General features: G+C 35.4%; 2 protein-coding genes across 5 annotated transcripts; both read right to left on the bottom strand.

The window, feature by feature from the left end:
* Positions 1-5: 5 nt before the first annotated feature.
* LOC127248244 (uncharacterized) lies at positions 6-9,758 on the bottom strand. Of its 4 annotated transcripts, none has more exons than XM_051270497.1 (20): positions 9,151-9,756; positions 9,015-9,049; positions 8,726-8,847; positions 8,042-8,131; positions 7,804-7,923; positions 7,538-7,621; positions 6,536-6,613; positions 6,211-6,336; positions 6,048-6,137; positions 5,461-5,496; positions 5,315-5,370; positions 4,509-4,656; positions 3,393-3,810; positions 3,194-3,285; positions 2,519-3,068; positions 2,167-2,302; positions 1,578-1,619; positions 1,090-1,246; positions 911-994; positions 6-370 (listed from the first exon to the last, which is right to left on the bottom strand). In XM_051270497.1, the coding sequence occupies exons 1-20, from the start codon at positions 9,414-9,416 to the stop codon at positions 272-274; spliced, it is 2,829 nt and encodes a 942-aa protein (XP_051126454.1). In that variant the 5' UTR covers positions 9,417-9,756; the 3' UTR covers positions 6-271. The 4 variants fall into 4 exon arrangements, with proteins under 4 accessions (XP_051126454.1, XP_051126455.1, XP_051126456.1 ...); XM_051270498.1 differs by having other exon boundaries at positions 4,509-4,617; XM_051270499.1 differs by having other exon boundaries at positions 4,509-4,621; positions 5,315-5,357.
* Positions 9,759-10,251: 493 nt separating this feature from the next.
* On the bottom strand, positions 10,252-14,717 carry LOC127248312 (guanosine nucleotide diphosphate dissociation inhibitor 2-like). Its single transcript, XM_051270590.1, has 13 exons — positions 14,513-14,717; positions 13,839-13,901; positions 13,635-13,718; positions 13,438-13,545; positions 13,174-13,346; positions 12,717-12,828; positions 12,384-12,464; positions 12,122-12,184; positions 11,684-11,785; positions 11,343-11,467; positions 10,778-10,988; positions 10,629-10,703; positions 10,252-10,515 (listed from the first exon to the last, which is right to left on the bottom strand). Exons 1-13 carry the CDS (start codon positions 14,597-14,599, stop codon positions 10,465-10,467), a joined length of 1,335 nt encoding a protein of 444 aa, XP_051126547.1. The 5' UTR covers positions 14,600-14,717; the 3' UTR covers positions 10,252-10,464.
* Between the last annotated feature and the right edge of the window lie 318 nt (positions 14,718-15,035).

Raw genomic sequence — 15,035 nt, 5'->3', positions numbered from 1 at the left:
AAACCTTCAAAAATAAATATAAATCGTATAATCCAAAATAATTAATTTTAGCTACACACATACAATACTCAAAAAAAGGCAAATGAAAACAATTTTAACCAACAAACACATAAATTAGCTACAAAAGCGCTAGTAGGAGTGAGAGAGAGTGTAAATCTAATTTCACCTTCATGAGATGTCGTTATGTTGCTTTCATCTTCTTCCTCAACTTCACTTCTAGGAGTGAGCCCAAAACAAGAAAACAAGACATGGTTAGTGTAATCGATCCTGCTCACACATTGTAATATAACACGGACAAAAATATCAACAAGTCGCCGAGAAGAAGGCCAACAACATCGAACACAAATTTCGGTGCAAATAATCCCCACACCTGAAACAAAAATATCCGAGCAACATTATACAAGTTTGTTGTGATGAAAACGGTATCATTTGAAGTGACTTCTTAAAAAAATATCATACTCCCACCGTCCCATAAATTATATATGTTTGATTGGACACAAAAATATAAAAAATAACGATATTTTAGTGTTAAAATAGAAAGATAAAACATAAAATGGTTGTATTACAAAAAAATTATTAAAAACTAGTGGGGCAAGTAAAACAATAGTAACAAATTAATTATTACTAGTTACAACAAGAATAATATAATTACAAATGGATAAAATTATTTACTATAAATAGATTTTGCATAAATTTAGTAGAGGACAAAAATATTTACATAATTTTGTGGGAGGGATTATAAAATACTTCTTGTTTGCATCACAAAACTTCACATCAAATATTATCTTTGAATTATTACCAAAATTCCAAAAATTTCAAAACTTCTATCTCAGTGGAGCATAACGGAGAAGAAGTTTTTGTACAAAATTTGTTCATTAAGTGTAAGTAAAACATGAAATAGGAGTGGTACCATCAAGTGTCGTCGGTGTATTGCGACGCACAACATTGTTAGTGTTGTCGTTACGGCAGTAGTGAGTCCATACATCAAATACACCTGAAAGATAGCGAGGGGATGATGATAGTATATATATATATATAGATAGATAGTTAACGAACGCATTGGGAATCAATGAAGTGGTCAAAACTTACTTGATATAATCGCAGAGAAAACTCTCTTTTGCTCTGCCTGAAAGAATCGCAACTTGCAATGAGAAATGGAAGTCCGAGAATTGGGAGAATGTGGGAAAGTCCAAATGTGTCGATTGTGAGAAGAATTGCTCCACGGATAAGGTTGAATTCGTCGAATCTGGGATGGATAAGATTCGTTAGTTCTTACCATAAGAAGTGATCCAATGCTAGAAAATAATATAAGGATTTTAAAAATAGCATAAAAAATTATCTTCAAATCGAAAAGGGTAATGTTTGTTTGTGTTATCGAATATATTTTCTCACTGTTCATTCTACACTAGAAGAGATTTCCCTGTAAAGATATATTAGGTCCATCCTCATTCTCCATTTGAAACAATAGATTCAATAATTATTTTCAATTAAAATCCAACATATCTCAAAATATCAAAATGAATTATAAAAGAACATAAGAGAAAAATAAAGAAATAAATAGAAAAGGCGAGCCCTACCCGATGAATGCAGCTGCGTATCTGAGGCCGTCAAAAGCACACCTGAATAAGGTCATTGGCAGAAAAGCATAAGATCTAAAAGGAAAGGGGGGCAAGAGATATGGTTGTAAGCTAGTTACAGTCGACAATACGATTATACTGACTAAATTGTACAAAATAAGATATATATATAATACAGTCAAATCAAATCAAGAACATGAATATTTACTGGTGTGTTTCTTTTGTTTTTTCTTTCTCTTACACATTTTCCCCAAAAAATTAATATACTACCCACATTCATTATTTTTATATTAGTTACACAATTCTCTATACCTCATATAAAAAAAATATCATTTCAAATTATTTTACAAAACAAACACACCTTACATATCGCAACAATATGTTCTATTTGTTTGTGGGTTTCCAACAAAGTTTTACTATTGAATACACTATTTTTTATTTGACAAAAACATCAAATCAAATATCCATTTTTTATATTACACTAAAAATAATTTTATATTAAAATGTCACATCTAACTCCGATTCAAAATTTTACTATTCAAAACCCGAAACCCAACAACCACATATAGAACAGTAAATGGCATCTTACCAATGGCCCGTACTGAAAAACATGCACACGGCGAGAAGGCTCCACTGAATTACAGGAAGTGCAGAGGACAGCGAAGATGAGCAAGAGTCACTCTTAGCATCTTGTTCCAATGCCATTAACCTAATCAAGCACCAACCTAGTATTCAAAACATACAAAATAAAGACATTCTGGTCATTTGTAACTCTTAACTTGTAGTAAGTCACCAAGTGTTGTTATACGAGAGAAAACATAGGCGGAGGAAAACACAAAACAAAATGTAAGAATATACGAACAAAATGTAGGCATGCATTGATGAAACATAGATGTGCTGTGGGTGCCAAGAAAATGATTTACGGGGTATAGAGCACACACCTCCAATTATCGATGCTAAGACAACCAAGGGACCTTGTTTTCCAGACAGTATAATGATCGTTGAACTCAATGAAGACAACAAGGCTAATGATCGTGCGAATGTAATATCTTCCACACTCGAAGCATTCCTCCTGACAAACAGTTGATCTACAGCCAATAACAACAGTTGCAGAAGTCCCGCGGCATACGTCAATTGGGGAATTAGGTTCCCTTTTACGCCCACAAGGAAATTATGCAGATTCCATAGACTACTATCCGAGGCCCAATGCAGAGCTATGAGAGCATAATTAAATATAGTTCCTGCCAAAACATATTTCATAATGCCCTGAGAGGAACAAGATGTCGTGCTCTTGTACAATAGATGTCCCACAATAGTAAGAGCTAATATCGGCATGACTTCAGCTACATACGTCCAGAACTTAGTGTCATTCACAATGCCGAGTGTCCTTGAAGGATCGACTTTCAGGAATAATGAATTGACAGCCTGCTTCAATTGCCCAAGCTCAATACTGATTCTGAGAAAAGGAATCAAAAGACAAAGCGCGAGCGCCTGCACCAGTTAACAATTGAATCTACATGTTATCATTCATTACACCAAGATGTTATATATATATATAGTAAGTCTGAATATATAATAATATAATACGAACATGAAAATATAAAGGGGATATCTACTTCAATCAATGTCTTCTTCTTTATCATCGCATGATGTAGTTGAAGTATTGCAGTTGTCCCCAAAAGAAAGCTAGCCACTCGGCCTTCTTCCACTGCATTTCAATGTAAGTATAGAGATAGTTAAAAGGATAATTAAGAATTTATGAAACATTGAAATGTGTTGAATAAGTTTATTAGTAGAATCCGTTTTCGTGCTTACAGATATAACTGTTGGAAAGGAAGCTGCAGGCACGGATCAGAACTGCTACACAAGCAAAATATGCACCAAAGGACTTTGTAAAGCTTCCGAATCCCAAAAGCTTGTCCATCTTTTTGATAAGGAATACATGCACACAAAGTGAACCTAACATGATGCAAAAACCTATGCCCATCATCTTTAAATTAAACTCTGTCCAATTAGATCGTGCCAGCTCAGCAACACTCTCCAAAAATGAAGAATATGCATCAACTTGCCGTTTGATGAAAAAATCCCTCTGACTCTTGTCGAGTGAAAGTTTCTTTGAAGTAATTGACCATAGCTCTCGTGCTTCTGAATAGAGCTTGGCTACATGCAGCAAGTCTTTTTCCGAAAATCCAATTAATGACATGGATGAATAGACATCAATGTATTTCTTTACCTACATAAGTAAATCCTGAGTCATAGAAAACGGTTGTAGCACTTTAAATTCTTCATAGAATAAAATTCAAATATATGCTCAATGTTGTCTTCCAAAGCCATGCCAATGTGCTTGGTCAAGTTGAGTGATATACATATATACATATAGGAATAATGAATCTTCTTGCTGAAAGTTAAATACTACAGCTAATTCACTAACAAAAACACGTGCTACATTAATAAGCAACCATTGGATATACAGCACTAAAATTATGAGTGAATAAGTTCCAAAAGTTCTTCTCAAGTTGTACATAATAAATTGAGTAAAAAGTTCGACTTAAAAATGTTATCAAGCTTCAATTCAGACTTGAATAAGCAACCACAGGATATAACAACAAAAGTAATCCATGAACTTAGCTAAATTAATCCCCATCGACTAGACTCCAATGTGGAGTTAACTTCACATGATGTGAGACATGAAACAAGACTCAATCCCCAATCATTAAAGAGACCAACAAAAAGAATGCGTGAGCTGGATATCATGCACAGATTATACAAAGTGACATGATGAATCCTTGTTAACCTAACCACTATTTGGAGTTTGACTTCATGTGACGAGATATGGAGTAAGAGTAAAAAATTCCCCTTCCTACCATATCCATTGTATTTAGAATATTGTAGAGAGAACAGAAAAACAAGAAATAATACAAAAATATGTACCTGCCAAGAATTAATACAGAGAACATTGACAAAATTTTGCATCCAATCCTCAGCATCTGAAGGATGTTCATCATCGCCAATGGCTGAGTTTTCCATGTTCCATGCACCTCTAGCTAAGGAAAACAGTTCGGAGTTAACACGTCCAATACTGAAAATAGGTTGAACTTATCAGTATTCCTTCAAAAGGAAAAAAATCCAAACCTGTTAGAGGAACATAAATGCAGTAGGTCTACAACACTGTGTACTGACCTTTTCCCATAAAACAATCTTAGCTTATAGAGCAAAATGCTATACAGCTTGGAAATTGAATAAATACATATTGTAAGGTTAAGTTTATACACTTCTGTGTTAGTATATTTTTATTTTTCTCGAGAATCATCAACTTCAAATTTTCTCATAGTGCATGCTGTGTGTCATGTGTCATATCTGGTGGGGCCATCCCTGCACCACAGAACTTAAAATGGTTTAACCCTGTGGGCATCCTCCCCATGGACATATGCCAAATTAGAAAATTAGGCAGCACTGTATGATGATTATGGGTTAAGCAAACAGAAAATGATTTCATTTAAGAGAATACAATTTCTTCACATGGCTCATCTCGTATTATGATTTAAGGGGAAAAGGTGCAAAAATCTAATGGCAAGTTTCACTTTATTTTAGGGCAAAACAGCTCAGCTGGTTTTCAAGAGAATTATGATTCCATCAAAAGACTATACAAGCATGACAATAGAAATGAAGTTCTAGAAAATGGGGTGGAATCAAGATATAAGTACAACAAGAAAAAAATGTAGAGCCTCGTGCAGTACCTTCCAAAAGGGAATGGAAGACCAAGCAGGGCAGATACAGTAGCTGCAAAATCAAGCTACAAAGATGGGCTAAATTGAGAGAATTCCTTGATAAACTTATGTTTTAGAAATCATGAAGAATTCAATAATGAACCAAATTAACATACTTGTTGGATAGAGCCAATACAAATCCTCCTTCCATGCTGTAAAATAAAATAAAAAAATACAAATCAACTAAAATAATTCAATCTTACACATCATAAAACGTTTAAGATACGTATACAGCATAGCTATGTTCATGTTTAGACATTGAGACAAAGAGTTTGTAAAATCAAGTAATATCAAGTTATCAACTAATTGAAATAGACTGAAGTCTATGCATTTAGAACTGTGCTCATTCACTTACAAATAAGGAGGAAAATTGTGTGTCAGTAGCGAACATACTGTATCAACTATCAAGACTTATAAAATATCAGTGATATCCTCTTTTCTATTATCTGAGTGGAGCATGGAAACACTGAACCTAGTTATCTGTTCCTCGTCCCAAAAACAGTCGCAAGAATTCAGGAGGATGAGAGAAAGGTTTCACAGGAAATATGCAGTAGTATCCTTTTCCAAATGGCTTTTAACAAAGATCTCTTATGAGTGCAAGCACTTTCTGTTAATATTTTCACACTTCAAACTATTTCCTAACAAACTTTTGTTACTAACCCACTAAGAACTCAAGCAATGTTCCTATGCAAAATAGAAATACCATATCTTGGTGGCAGGATGAACTACCAGCTGCAGCTGGTTGTGAAGTCGGAGGGTTCTTTGAACTCCATGCGAAAATTGCTGTTTCCACCTGCATAATATGCTTGATGTAAAAGTTTTAATTAGCTAATAATGTCCCCAAAGAAATTGAATATAGACAGCACCTCTTCGGCAGTGCCTCCCCCGTGATCACCATTGAGGGTTTGTCCATGATCTCCCATGACAAGAAGCATAGTATTTTCATGCAAACCACCAGGTCCACTGTGGCTCTGGAGCACTTCAACAACTTTCTGAAGTATTAAAAGTGACATTTTGTTATTAGTAAGGCAAGAAAAATTCACGTACAAAACAAAAAGAACTGTAATAAATACTGTATCCAGTTCTCATTTTCATGGCATCTAAAAAATTTAAAATGACCAGAGAAATCATTAACATTCCTCCACAGATTTTAGTTATGTTTATATATCTTCACAAGATTAAACAACTTACTTTTATAATTTCATTGTATTGCTCCAGTTTTTCTATCATTGGATTGGAATCAACACCATATATATGCCCAGCATGATCCTGTAACAATGTCCACAATAGGTTATGCATAACTGCATACACATACAGATACATACGTACAGATGGAGAGGAAGTGCAGAGAAAACCAAGAAATGATACATACGTACAGATGGAGAGGAAGTGCAGAGAAAACCAAGAAGCTATGGAATAATATAGATTTAACAGAAAACACAGGTGATAAAATATGGCACATCCGGCAAACTACTCTCCCTCTTAAACAGAATAGAGATGATATGAGCTCAATTAAGTAATTTTGTTAACCAAGTTGCCAACTGTTGGTGTACCTCAGCTGTAAATTGCCTGGGACATCAAGGTTAGATGCCTCCTGTTTCTTCGTGAGTGGAGGTTATCATTTTATTCCACAGAGATTTACAAGCTTGATTCTACTTATGATTTATTCATCAGTAGATTTTACTACATTCCATTCTATAGTGGATCGACTTTTCCAGGGATACTAAATTGATTTTACTACTCTGTTCCCTATACCGATGAGCTTTCACTGTTTCACTTACTGATGATAGCAACTACCTAATCAGTGGTGGGTGTCACAAGACAGCCCAGGGCAAAGGGAAAAGTTTACCGTGAAGATGAAGCTAAATTATCTTTAATAGTTAAACAAATAATGATTCTCTCATTGTTTAAAGCAATGGTGTATTACATAGCTGTTTAATTTTATTACCATGAAGATGAAGCCAAATTATCTTTAATAGTTAAACAAATAATGATTCTCTCATTGTTGAAAGCAATGGTGTATTACATAGCTGTTGAATTTTATTAGTTTCTTATTCGAGTCGAAACTTCCAGAACATTAAACAATTGTTCAATATCTTAAAGATAGTTGGAGAGAAATTACCCAAATTAATACTACCTACAATAATTAACGGGGAAAAAATAAAAAATAAAATAAGTGTATATAAAGCTTACAACACCCAGAAAATGTGTGATTAGAACATCCCAGTTTCCTTCATGTAGGGTAGGGAATAAGTTTGTTATGCAACCATTGTCTACCTGACCAAGAAAATATTTGGATAATTAAAACTTCAAGAAGAGAAATAATAGGTAAAAAGAAAACGGCAAAGATTGTAAAAGTTGATAATTAAAGATTCAATACTAATGGCACAAAACTGATATATCTCATAAATGTAAAAAAAAAAAAAAAAAAGCATGTCAGCGAAAAATAAAATTGATACCGTGTCAAGGTCCTTGACATTGAATGATGGGAAGGGATATGATTCGGTAAAATGATGTGGAAATAATTGCACCCATGTGTCGTCCCCCATCATCACCACCCGCTTTCCATTTTGAACAAACTATAAGCAAAAGTTTTAGTTAAAATACATATGAAAACCCCCCACAAAGGGAACAAAGATAACAAAATTAAGACTGGATGAGTTACGCCCATGAAAGGACAAGAGAAAAAGTGACAACCTGATATATCAAGTTATCTTCAGTAATTGCTGGTGCGCCAAAACTATTTCCCACATCAATAAATGTAGGAAGTCCACCAGTAGTTAAACCCTGAATATACAAAGAGACAATCATGGGTGAAGATAAGTCTCAGGATAATAACAAGGTGTATATTCATTCATTATCGTAAGAAAGAGTAAGGTTCTCACATCTCAATCAACTAATGTAGTTCAGAAAACAATCTCAAGACATAAAAGCTTTGTTTGCGGGTTTCCAACCCGGACTTTACTATTCACTATTTTTTCACACAAAAAAAACATCAAATCAAACTCCTATATTTTAAGTTTTATATTACACTCAAAATTAATTTTACATTCAAAAGATAAAATAAACACCAATTTATAACACATCAAAACAATGATTCCAATTCAAAATTTTACTATTCAAACCCCAAACCCAACTCCAAAACCCACAAACAAACACACCATTTGTTTCATGAAGATACCGAGCAGACATGTATAATTCTAAAAAATGAAAAAAGTGCTACAAAGAAATGATGAAGCGGATAGGTTTTATATAAACTTACATAATACAATTATTCCATTACGATTCTTAAAACGGGGCATAGTTGAATCAATTGAAGAGTACAAGTATACAATCTACGGAATGCTTGCAAAAACATTGATTTACATAAATTATTATTACCTTTAGGCGCTGCAAACTGGTAGTAGGAGGATCCGCTATAGCCTTGAAAATCCGAGCTGAAGACGAGTTCACACTAGCAAGCTCATGCATCACTTGCAACTTATCCATCCATGGTTTCTTCTCTAAAATAACACATTTACGATTAAACAAATACAGTTTTAAAAGGCAAAATAGGTGCTCACAATACTGCAACAGATCATACATAATCCATGTGGTCATGTAGCAAACTCCACATTACAAGGCATCGTATATGAACTAAATAGAAAAGCTCTTACAAGAATATACCAACCTGCAAAAACCGTACTCGGCGCAACAAAATCAAATCTACAAAAAGATTATAACCATAACCACAAACCGTTAAGACACAATCATAATCACTAGCATTCAAAACTCAAAGAATTTAAGTAATTGCAAAAACAGCACACCTAAGAGCATCAAGAACAATAACAACTAGACGACCGACAGCCGGTTTTGTCCAACAACCTCCGCTGCCATTCCCATCACGTGGATGAGAAAAGCAAGGAGACTCTGCAGCATCTTCACATTGACTATACTGAGAAAGTTCTGAACGGGTGAGAAGGAAACCTTTAGTGAAAAATAAAATGGCGAGGCAGTGAATCAGCATTATTCCCAGGAACAAAGCAAATCCCCATTTCCTCTCATTCCTCCCGCGATCCAATTCCTTAGCCATCACCGTTCTCCTCAGTAACAAAAAAATCCAATCAATTCAGACTAACTGAGCATTCTGAACCCGTTTATAAACCTCGGAAACAAGCATAAAAGGCAATGTTCTACGAAATCTGCTACTCCCAAAGCATATTAGGGTTTCAATACGCAACAAAATAATGCAGATTGAACCAGTTAGTGGCTTCCGATCCACAAGACCGACGCATTAGCCCCGATCGGGTCGGAAAAGAGTACAAAAAGCCCAAGAATCCGCAGTCTTCCGAATTCGTCGTCGCAGGGATTACCTGTTTCCTACTAGTCTAGTGTTGGCAAAATTTTCAAATCCAAAGCCTTCGAAATGTATTATTTCGTGATTTTTGCTCATTTTAATTTAATTATTATTTACTACTAATATCTTATAATAAAAAATAATATTCTTTGTGTTTGTTTGATGCTTGCGGAGCACACTTTTTATTTGACAAGTGGATACAGTAAAAAATTAATTTCATATTTAAAATATTATATCAATCGTATTATATGTATATTTGAAAACAAAACTTTTATTATTTAAATTGTAATCAAATAACACACTTCTAATATAGGAAATATCTTGAATACAAGATTCATTGATATTATATATAGATATTGCATAAACTTAAATTGAGTTGGATCATAAAATCGAACTTAACGAGCCAAACATTTCAATTCTTCAAATCTTAGACAAATTGAATATGTAGTTACTAATAATACCATGTCGGAGTTAGTGCACTTATATCTTACTTGTAACTACTATTGTATGTATATTTCAAGTCCTGTAAATCTCAATTAACACCGTAGCAGCATCAGCAAAGCAAAGCATCTAACAAATATCGAGAGCTATGGTTGCCACCAAATAAAAAACAACGATAACAACACTGAGTTAGGCGGGAACAGATTCACGGGCATGTTATGTGTACGTGTACATACATATATATGTCTCGCTTTCCATCGACCGAGAAACACAAGCAAGTACAACAACAACAACACACGCACACTTGTTTCAACAATACAGGCGGCATGGCCCGGCACTTCTTTCACTCTTCGGCAGCGCTCGCGGCACTTAGATCGACATTAAGTTCCAGAACCTAAAAACGACGAAAAAACCGATAAAAAACTTGTAATATGTCACAGCTTCTTCAAATAAATCCCGATGTTTCCATCATATATCTAAATATATATATATATAATGTATTCTCACCTTTCCAGTGATCTGAGTGTACATACTCAGCACATCCTCCACGGTGGACTCGAAGTGAGTGGTGGCATCATAACTCTGTTAATGTTATAGTTAGAGGTCAGAGCGAATAGATTAGGATGCCGTAGAGGAATTGTTGTGCAGAAACTCACTGTTGATATAAAGCAATGGTCGAGGGAAGGCTCGTTGACGGGTTCATATCTGTCATATGTCTCAAAGAAAAGCTCATCCACAGGTCCGAGAAGATCAATCCCCGGCTTCAGCTCGGTCTCCGGGTGATCGGTTTCCGCTTCAGTTGAGACAAAAGCGATGAATTTCCCTTTTGGCGCAACGTTGTGAGAATACGAGCAACAAAACAAATACCTGCGAGTCAACAGATAAAACGGCGTTTGAGATCAATTGGATTCCTTTACACTCAATTTTGAGTAAAGGATCCCGAATTCCTCCCGATCAACTTCTCAGTTTTCTAATTAGAAGTATCTAGAAACATTAAAGAGCTTTTTACTTGAAATGTAGCAACAATCATTTAGCCAACAAAATAAATACAGGAAATAAAATGATGTTGCTAATGTGCAATTTCACGATGAACATGTCACGCTATCATAACCTTCATATAATAATAGAAGGATGACACTAGTAGCATTTATGACTCTTTGTCGCTATCCAAAAGACGACTGCATGCTACATAATCTATTTGGGGTCAAGCAAGTTACTTACATATCCGATTTGCGACCCAGCTGTTTCTGAGGTAGTATAACTTGTGCTGAATGAGAATCGTTGGTATTTGGAATCGGATGGCTCATTATAGCAATGGCTCTGGCAACCTTGCCTACTTTCCTAACCTGTAACTTACGTAGCTTATGTTATGGTTCATTACAATACGAAATTGATATCGTGTTAAAACAGAAAGCTCAGTTGTCATGTCCTATTACGCGTGTCTAATGAAACTCTAAATACGTTAGCCAGGTAGGAGTTCAATTCAGACAACAAAGGTATGCCAAAGTACAATACTTCAAAGGTGCTTTCAAGCGGTGGACAAGTTGATACGACTAAGTTACCTTGTTGGGAAGGTAGGAAGGGTCGCATACAACTTTTTTGCACTTAGCCGTTTCCCCTTCCGATGTAACACCACATACCTTGCCTTCCTCATTAAACTCAACCTGAGAGTTGAACATTTCGTGTCAGGTATAACATGTTTTGTTTATGGCAACCGACAACAAAAGCAAGATTGATCGCAATAATAAATGTGTGTTAAGAGCTATTCAAAACCTAGTTGTAAAGAGAGGGCAAGAAAAATTTCCCATCAATTATGAATCTAATTCTTAGAAACCGAAGAAAATGAGCAGATAATCACATTGAAAAGAAGGAAGAAAATGTCGACTTAAAGAGAGCAGTATATGTTTTGTTATTGTTAATTCATAAAACATAAAAACAAGATGCCTTTTACAAGGCACTTTACAGAAAAAATAAAAATAAAAAAGAAAAAGGTTTAATACCTTGCACTCAGGTTTGTTCAACATATAAGTTCCACCATAAACAGCACTGAGGCGAGCAAATGCCTGGAGACAATTCAGACCACAATTACAATGAAAAGTAGATAGCATGTATCTGTCTTTAACAAATACACGCACATGCAGATATATATAGCTATACAAATACAGGAGGAAGATGAGCAAAGATAAATACACTGGTGGAAGATATTTATGAGGAAACGAGCACACATATAATAAAGCATGTGACTGAAAGAAGATGGTGTACCTGTGGAAGCTCACCGAGGCCATACAAAGGGTAGATGTATGGTGATCCTCCAGCAAAACGTGCTAAAGACTCGGCATAAAGCTATGGCATAAAGAAAGATAATTGTTATTTTTTGGAAAATTGAAATTCTCTACTTAATTACACAAGGTATAATATATTTTTAGAGAAATACAAATATCCCAATCTCAATATACCATAACAAACCAAATATGGACAAAATATAATATCTAAATATATCATATCAATAATCAATCTCTGAATCAAATAAATTTTTAAATTTGTACAAAGGCATAGAGCAAATTCTAGATGTGCTTTTGGGAGGTGAAAGGTTACCTTCATCCTCCGTACAGTGTCCAAAGCTGGCTCATCCAAGTAACGATCATCACGGTGGAGTGCCAAAGCATGACCAATAAAGTCCACAGTATTGTCATCTAGACCATACTTTCTGTGGGACATCAGGGAATGATATGCTCAAATTACTTGTGACTGATAAAGTGTTTCATTAAATATATAGGTAAATTATGAGAATACATTATAAGCAGTAAAGTTCTTATAATTATAGTACACATTTATACTTCAGCAGAAAGAAGACAGCCATTACCGCTTTAAAACTCCATTGCTACAATTATTATTTTATGTCTAGAGTCTAGTCACACGCCACATAATGCATGAGAAAAGAGAACATGAATTTGCATGTACCGATACGTGCTTGAATGGATCGAAACCATGAAATTTCTAAAATAGATGCCCTTTAGGAAATAAAAGAAAGTAAAAGGTTTGTCGGGCATACGCAATAAGCTCTCTGGTAGTAACTCTGGTCAAATCCATTCCTTCATGTGTTTTAGGGTCACTTTCATTGTAATCTTGGACATAAATGAAAAACTTTCGGGCACGGCGCTTTTCAAATATGCCCATTAGTGGAGATTTGAGAGCTTCCATGTCAGTTGCAGGAACCTTGTGAATCTGTTGCATTCATTTACCACAAAGTTAGGAGAGAATCTTCAATCGTCTATGAACCCAATACAAGAAAAATGATAAGATGCAATAATAATACCTTTCCTTTGTTGTAAACAAAGCTGCCATCAACAGCTTTGAAATACAAATATTTAGTAACGTCAGTATGAATGAGGACTCGCACAAGAACACCATTTGCCATGATATACTGCACCATGTCAAGATAGCACAATCACAAAGAAGTATCGATTGAAGAAATGTCTAAATGACATCCAGCAGTGTATAAACAATGCGAACCTTAGGGATCATGTCAACGTTATAGTCTCTACTGGAGCCCAGGTGAGCTGGTGGCTTATCGCTTCCTCTAAATCTTTTCCAAAGCTGTATGATCAAGAAGATCTCCAATTACAACATAATTCACGAGGAACATATCGACCTTTAACACAAGCATTAGTGTCGTAAGTGGCAATACATTTCTCAGTCAGATTAAGAAAGGAATACCTGAATGAGATTGAGCGAAGTAGACTCTCCACCATAATAGTCGTTGCGATCCATGTGTAGAACCTATTACCAAAGTAATGACAAGGTCAAGTTCCAATCAAAGTCAAAAGTTATGAAATCAAAGACCATAAGAAAAAAAATTAAGAAGGGGGGTTCATAGAACATGAGATTATAATTGAGCAAAAAATTAGGCACAGCAGCCTATTCAAGTGCGTACGGACAAGATAACAATCCAAAAAGTTGCATGATATGAACGGGATGCAACTCATCGAGCATGACATGCAAATGCCAATGGCACAAAGTGATCCGAACTCCACTTCAAATGATATGCTCATAGTGTAACTAAAACTCTTGCACAAACATCAAATCAACGGATGAAGAGTTCAACTTCTGAAGCTTAACTGAACTACTGATTCGCAAGCAAAACGCGAAGAATCACCCGATCAAATCCACAAAATCTGAACTAACTCTCTGAATTCCGAGGAACATTCAACCAATAGTAAATGTAAAACTGAACAAAAATTCAAACTAGCGGTAAAATCCCACCGCCAACAACTCAAACTCAAAATCAACAAACCGAATGCAACGCAAATCGTTACTCGCAGGGATTCTCAACATCCAAACTAAATCCAGTAGAGACCAAAAATAAAAACAAAATTAAAAAAATAGTAAACCTTCAGGCCATCGACGGACAGAAGCCCGCTGAGGATGCATTCCTTGAGACCCGTCCCCAGCACAATCACATCGTACTCTTCATCCATCTCTGCTGAAATTCAAACAATTCAACCAATTTCGCACTCAATCCACGCAGATCGATCGATTGGATCTCTGGCGCTGAAATGAAGACCAGGGTTTCCACCAGGACTCCTTCAGACTACTATATATATATTTGGTATAAAGCAGTCAAGAAAGCTTGGGGAAAGAAATGGCATCTTTACACTGTGCAATTCCGCAAAACTTTTGGATCAATATGCAAATAATATTTATATATTGGGCTCAAATGGTGCACAAATATTACAAGCGCTTCAGTTAATGGGCTTAGCTTTATTGGACTTCTGACACTATGGTGTTACAATAATACCCTCAGGCGGTGCGTTGATGGATTAGGGGTATTTAAGTATTTTCACATTTTGCACAGGTCGACTTCGAGTTACTATAATACCCTCGCCTGTGGCGTGCAGGAGCATGGATGATTAC

Source organism: Andrographis paniculata, unplaced genomic scaffold (genome assembly GCF_009805555.1).
Source record: "Andrographis paniculata isolate CXL003 unplaced genomic scaffold, ASM980555v1 Contig33END, whole genome shotgun sequence".
NCBI lineage: Eukaryota > Viridiplantae > Streptophyta > Magnoliopsida > Lamiales > Acanthaceae > Andrographis > Andrographis paniculata.
This window is presented reverse-complemented; position numbering and strand designations above follow the sequence as displayed.